At 41.3% G+C, this 7,015-nt stretch overlaps 1 protein-coding gene across 2 annotated transcripts in view; it reads left to right on the top strand.

The window, feature by feature from the left end:
• The first annotated feature begins 1,700 nt into the window (after positions 1–1,700).
• The window catches only part of CD247 (CD247 molecule), a 57,638-nt gene continuing 52,323 nt past the window's right edge, over positions 1,701–7,015 (top strand). For both annotated transcript variants that reach the window (XM_080374567.1, XM_080374568.1), the window contains exon 1: positions 1,701–1,904. In XM_080374567.1, the coding sequence (XP_080230693.1) occupies positions 1,847–1,904 (58 nt within the window). In that variant the 5' untranslated portion in view covers positions 1,701–1,846. The remainder of the gene's footprint in view (positions 1,905–7,015) is intronic.

Raw genomic sequence — 7,015 nt, 5'->3', positions numbered from 1 at the left:
CCTTCTTCCAAGAACTTCAATTTACTTTGCTTTCAAAAGACTATAAATCCTACCTCATATGTGCAAAATAACTCTCACCCTGCCAGTTGCCCTCTTACTATTGGGAAATGGTTATCACCAGCCCTGTTCCTGTACCTGCTGGGGTGCACATTCTTCTTTCTCTTTCTTTTCTAAGAATTACAAATGGGGGAAAAAAAAACCCTGAGATACCAGTGCTTCCTTCCAGCCTAAGCTCTGATCCTGAAGTATATTAGTAGTTTTACTATTGTGAACAAATCGCCAATCTTCTGTTAAGCCAGTTGTATTTTGGTGAGGGAGGGAGGGGAGTGGCAGCAATGAGCTTTAGGCTTTAAGGTGCATCTAAGTAATGTTTTCAAGATTTTCTAATTCAGTTGTCTAAAATGTACTTTTTATTTCTGTTGCTAAAAGTGAAAACTTACTTGTTCACATTTGAAATGAGACAATAGTGTGAGTTGGCATTGCTGTGTCAAGAGGTATGATTTCATATAAATGCACTAACACTTTGCTGGAGAAATTATTTCTAATACCTCTTTCTCAGGAAGATTTTTCTAAAACTTCAGAAATCACCTTGCGTAGTTATATTTCTTTATACTGGGTTTCTTCTCCCCTCTATTACCCTAAAGGAACCCCAGCCACCTGGCCACATAGAGGCAGGCATGGGACAGCCAAGGGGTGGCAGGGGCAACATCCATGTGCTGGATGAAGAACCTGGACCTGTGGGAAACCAGGCTTCACCTGTGTGGCTGCCGGGCAGACCCGCTTGATTTTGTATTGCTCAGAGAACAGCGTTAACAGGTGAAAGCTTACAATGTGGGGCTGAAAAGCCCTGCTAGCTCCCAGACAGCAGCCATCTTCAAACCACTGATCTCTCTCCTGGGGTGTGCTGCTCTGCCTTGAGATCTGTCACCAGAGGACAGCTTCAAGCAGCAAGAAGGTTGAATCCCAGGGCCAGCTCAGTGGGTAGGAGTGGCGTGCATAGCCAGGGGCTGCCAGGCTTTCTGTTTCAAGCTGAGTGAGGAGGAGATGCACACAGTGCTCTCCCACAGAGATGACACAGGCTCCCCTCCTTACAGGCTGTGGAGCCTTGGAGGACAAAATGGCTCCAGAGCTCTGCACGCACCAGCATCCTTTCAAAATACAAAGATGCAGCGTGTTCATGTCAAAAGGCGTCTGCTTCACAGACAGGTACAACTGAAATGAGCCAGGCAGGGCCAGTTGTGCTGATAATGTCCTGTGGATGCCGTCTGCAGGGACGGGCAGAATCCAGCTCTCACCACCCTGTACCCTCAGAGGGCAGCCATGTTCAGCTGCTGGTGGTATGCCGTATTTCAGTTAGATTTGGAAATGGACTTTATATCTTTACCAGTTTAGCCAGCTACTTGTTCAAGAGTGACTATAACTTAGGATTTTAAACCTCTGCTTATGCTGTACAGCACTGTTCTATAGTATCCCTTTTGATGTGAGGCCAAATTTGATAGCAGACAGGCTTTCTGGGCCTCCTGTCGAGATCTGCAGCTGCTGTGACTGGGATGACCTAGGACCCACCAGACAAACTGGAAGGAGAGGAGAAAGAAAAAAAAAAAAAAAAAAAGCCTCGCAAAGAGAGAAAAAAAGGAAAAAAAAAAAATAACACAGAAGGAAACCCCAAACATCAATACCAAGAAGGCAAACCCCAGCCCTCAGAGGCTGGGCGGCAGAGGAAGGCGCGTGCTCGGTGCCGCTGCCGGCAGGTGGACTCGGAAGGGGGTGGCGGGGCGCGCTTCCTGCGGCGGGAGCACAGCCTGCCGGGGTGCTGCCTCTGCCCCCCGCTCCCCAGCCCGGCGACATGGAGTGGAGGAGGATCGTGCTGTTGGCCGTCCTGCCGGCGCAGATCCCAGCCGCAGGTAAGGCAGGCTTTTGTTCTACCAAGGAGTTGTTTTCAGGCCCTTCTGAGGAAAGGGCATGATGTTGCTGTGGTGGGCTCGCCACCGTTTTGGTAGCAGGAGGGCATGAGGCGCTCGGAAGCACCAGTCCTCCTCATCATGGCTGGAATCGTGGGTGCCACTGACCACGGCGGTGGGGCTTGTGTCCAACCACCATGCCACAGAGACCCTCTGGCGGGCCGGGGGAAGGAGGCAAGGACAGCCATTGCTGTCGCTGCGGCCTCACCTCCTGCTGGAACAACTGCCACAGCTGAACTGCAGGCTTGCCGTTAAAGAAGGCTCTTGGCCCTCACCTGGGCAGCTTGCCTCGTGATTTTAAAGGAAACATTTAATAAAATACTGAAAATGTAGTCACTTGCAGTAATCCGCACAAGAGAAGCGTTTAATTTGGTTAGGTAAAATGAGAGCTGTGTCGCTCATAAGAGGGTGGCTGGTGTGCAGCAAACAGCATCCCCAGCGGGCTGGACGTGGAGGGCAGCAGGTGAGGAGAGGCAGGGCAGGGTCCTTCCTTTTGTGTCTCTGCCTTCATGCTTGTCTCTGCTAGACACAGCATTAAACGAAGTAATTTTTACCTTTATATATTTACTCGTGTTGGCCCTACTTGGGCAGAAAGCAAAGCAGCCTTGGTACGCACAAATCTTCAAAGAGTCATGTTGATTTTGGGGGAGCGGGATGTACTTCTTAGTAGATCAAAAGGGCAGCAAAATTTACATGCAGAGAAGGCCTCGTCTGAGGCCGGAATTTGGAGAAGTCTGCCGATACTGGTAGGTCACATTTGAGTACGTATTAAAGCAAAAATCCACTGAGCAAGTTTCCCCCACGACGTACACCCTGACTGTACTGGACAAAGGCACCATCCTTACACTGAAGAGCTTTGGTGGCTGCCACAGGCTTTTTATTTAAAAATTCTCTGTAGATTAAAGGGTTTCACAGCCCCTTGCTAACGCTGTGGGATCAGTTCTGGTAATTTGTGGAGGTTATGTTTCAGGAGGGTTTTAAGCAGAGTCGTATGCTCTGTGGTAGGCATGCCTTCTGCTCGTCCTCTGTTCAGCCTCTGGGGCCTCTGATCCTTTCTGATACCTACGTATGAGTATGATACTTCTGGTACTTCTATTTTGTATGTTGCTCTGTATCCATAGATGTGTATAGGGCTAGAAAGGTAGGGAAATTATTTAGGTCAAAATGCATCCACCAAAAAAAAAAAGTTTTATGTTTTCTCCTTTCAACCTGTCACAAGATATCAGTAGTTCAGGCTCCTATTTGTATATTTTTAGCATAAAACTTCTATTGAAAAATATGTAATACAGTTTGCAGATGGGTAAAGCTGGCCCTATAGGGGTCTCTGGTGCAAAGCTGTTAGGAGTATTCACACTCACAAAGAATACACGGTATCAAATTTTGAACAAGGTGCTGTTACCATTGATCTGTAGAAGGAATCATAGAATCATTCAGATTGGAAAAGACCTTTTTAAGATTGAGTCCAGCTGTTAACCTAACACTGCCAGATGGTTGCCTGTGGATTTGAGGGGAAGTATTTTTGATTGTATACCTGTAACAGTTTGAAGAATAATAGTATTTAGCTTAAAAGTATAGGTAGAATAGAAGCAATGTAGCACAAAACTTGTAGAATTGTTGCTACGTTATTGACGCAAAATGCACAGTAACAAAAAGGTAAGATCACCATGAATTCAGTTCAAAGATGAGACCAAACAGATGGGTTTTTTAGCTTAGAGTTATGAACAAAAGCAAAGATCTGCTACAGCCCGAGTGTTTTCAGGCCTCCTTAGAGTGAAGTGAACTTTTATGTTTTTTCATAAAACAAGCTCATGGTGGACAGAGATTCAGTAAGCTGTATACCGCCTTACAGTGAGTTCATTCCATATATACTGTAATGCATTTTGTGCTTATTCTTCAAATGGTCAGTTGAAAGATACTAACAAGATTGGGACTGATGAACTTGCAGAGCTTTTCCTTTTGAGTACTGAAGTGAGTAGGTCAGGCATATTATAAAAAAAATATCTAGAGATGGGCCACACATTCAGATACAGATTTTGAATTACGGACACCAGATCACAAATTTCAGAATGCTCAAATTTGACCTTTGAGCAATTACAGTGAAATCCATATCATATGCACATTTAGTTTTGTTCCCCCTTCAAAGGTACAAAAGTGTACATCTGGAAGTTTAGCTTAGGTCTTCCTTAACCCCTTTGTTTAAAAAGTGTGTAAAAATAAGTAATTTTAACTTCTGAGCAGATGACTTTATTAATCATGTTTTTCATTGAGACGTAAGAATGTTATTATAAAACTTCTACCCAAATATTACAATTAATTGTAAACTCTAAGAAGATTTTTGTAGAGCTTTTAGTCTGAAGTATGACAGGCTTCAATAGCAGTGTGGTGGGCAGTGTTGTAGAATTGCTTCTTTTTTGGCTTTTTTTTTCAGGCTGATAAGATGGCCTAATTTGTACAAATACACAACATGCATATATATAAATATATGTGCAAGAGTTCAATGACAGCACTTCCATGATTTTCACTTCTTTACAAAATAACTTTTCTCAGAATCGTCTGCTAAACAGAATTGGACAGTGTCCTGTTTTATGTGAACTCCGCGGAAACTAAAACTTGTCAGCCTTTGGCAGGTATTACTTGCATAGGTTATTTTCAGTGGTTTGCTGCTCTGCATAACCATGTCTTCTGCCCATTGGGTGCCATGGTGCCAGGAGCCTTTTTTTATTTGGTTCACGGACAGGAAGATAAAATGGACAGGTAATGGATTTTTAGGGGTTTTCTTGTTCCTTCCTTTTCATCAGATGACTTAGCAGGTCTGCAAACTACAAGATTTGTGAACTAAGTCATTTGCAAACCTATCCAGGAAATACAAACAAATAAAACCAGGCTATTTTGGCTACCAACCACATGTCCTTATGAGCTGTGTTAAGTTCTCATAGATGAATTCTTGTTACACTTAGGGGGAAAAAAAAAAAAAAGGGCTTAATTTTACATGTTTAATTTCCTTTTTGTCATGCCTGTTCACAATGATTCATTAATAATTCATGGAAAAAACTAGGAACTGGCACATTAGTGAATGGAACAAAATGTAGGCAATGTAGCCTTTCTTTGTAAAGGGAAATTTGTTGAGCTCTTGCAGTGCTATATTCAATTCTTTAATGCTTGTTATAGAGTAAGTGCTTTCTATCTGAACCCTTCCAAGCAAAATTCCTAATAAATGAAGTAACAAGTCAATGATTGCATTCCTTTTGATTTTTCATGTACGCTAGATGGGAAGTATATATAAAATAAAGCTGTCTGAAAATATATTTGTATTTCTTCTGCTTAAGTGTGTCCTTCTTAATAAGCCAAAGTGTGTGTGTGGGGAAATAGGAGGTTCCCTAGCAGCTTAAAGGGGACAAGAACTTGATTTATGAGTGAATGTTCATGTGGGGAACGCTTACTACAGCCATTTTCTGTTATTCACACAAACTTGAATTGTGACTAGCATGAGGAGTAAACCCATAAGCAAGGAAAAAAGATATAGGTACAAAAATAAATTGTTTTGTAACTATCTCCAAACTGTAAGGACACTCCCTTATGGCAAGAAAATAAAGTACATTTTTACCGTGGCATGAATGGAAGATACAACTTCTTAAAACCACTGAAAATATGCATCCTGCTAAAGGTATCTACTTTGTCCATGTGCTTGTGTACTCATAAGCCTATTGTTGATTTTTCACTGTTCTACTGATACAACTTCAGTCAACAGCTAAATTTCAATCAGTTTCACTGCTGTTTCTTTTTAGCATTAAGAAAAGAATTTATGCTATTCTAGAATCTGTGAGAAACTGAAATTTTGTTGATTTTTCTGGTTTGTACTTTTGTATAATGTAATGAGATTGGCTTCGAATATTGTTTTCTTAATTAAATTCAATTCTGCTCCTTTACAAAATACAGATTATTTTTTAGATTTTAAAATATGACAGTCCAAATCTGATTTTTAAATTTTTTTTCAGGAAAGCAATGAATACACTTAACTCCACTTTGTCCTATGCAACTGCTTTATAACTTTGTATGTAACAGATAAAATGTGCAGGCAAATAAAAAGCTTAGTTTGCAGTTATTCAGTCTACTCACTCAAACGCACGCATCTCAGGAGACAGTGGAGATGTGTGTATTTATCTACATACAATGGATATATCCATCTTTATGAAAGTTAGGCTTACCGGTGTGCAGTTCTTTTGGTCCTTTGGCAATTTAGCTATTAAAAATAGAAGTGAAAACAGCTAGCTCCTAAGCCTCAGAGGCTGTACGCACTGTGTCTGCAAGTTCTTGTTAAGGGATAGAAGCCATCTCAGTGTTTGCATCATATAGATTGGAAATATTTGAATCCCTACAAGTTTCCTGGGAATAAACCATCAACCTTTAGAGACCCTTTATGTATTTTGTTACCAAGACTTTGTTATATGTCTGTCAAGTCTTACGAGAAGAACAAGTTTGGTGTTTTCGGTCTTCACATACTTTTGGTATGTAAGAGTATGTTAAACACCGTGCTTCTGGCAAGCAGTTTGCGAAGCCTGATGAAGCGCTCATGCTGTTCGGCCTATTTCTTTCATGGGATGTAACTGTGAAAAGTTAATTTATATTCTGATTCTTTCTGAGTAGCAGAACATTTTAAAATTTGTTATATTTTTTAAGTGAAGGAGAAGCCATAATGATAACACAACTCTTTTGAAAGCTCAGATAATACGGAGGTGAAATAAATACTGAATTAGAATTTGATGGAAGCTGACAAGAGAAAAAGGTTGGAAAATTTTCAACAAATGATAGGTAGCATGAACTGTAGTGGGACATGCTGAGTAAGTCTAGAGGGTGGGTAGTTGTCAACACTTGTGGTTGGGGTTTTTTTTTTAAGAAATCTCACCACATACATAAGATTTAAAACTCAAACTGTTGTCTTAGGTGAAAATCTTAACTTTCACCATAAATAAACTTTTCTAGGTTTCTAGCTCGTAAAGGAAGCCTTGAAAATGCACATGTGCATCGCTCCAGAAATGGAAAAAGAGCAAACCAAC

The sequence above is a fragment of the Falco punctatus genome (assembly GCF_963210335.1).
Source record: "Falco punctatus genome assembly, chromosome: 2".
NCBI lineage: Eukaryota > Metazoa > Chordata > Aves > Falconiformes > Falconidae > Falco > Falco punctatus.
The sequence above is the reverse complement of the archived record's forward strand: the minus strand, read 5'-3'. Positions and strand labels throughout refer to the sequence as shown.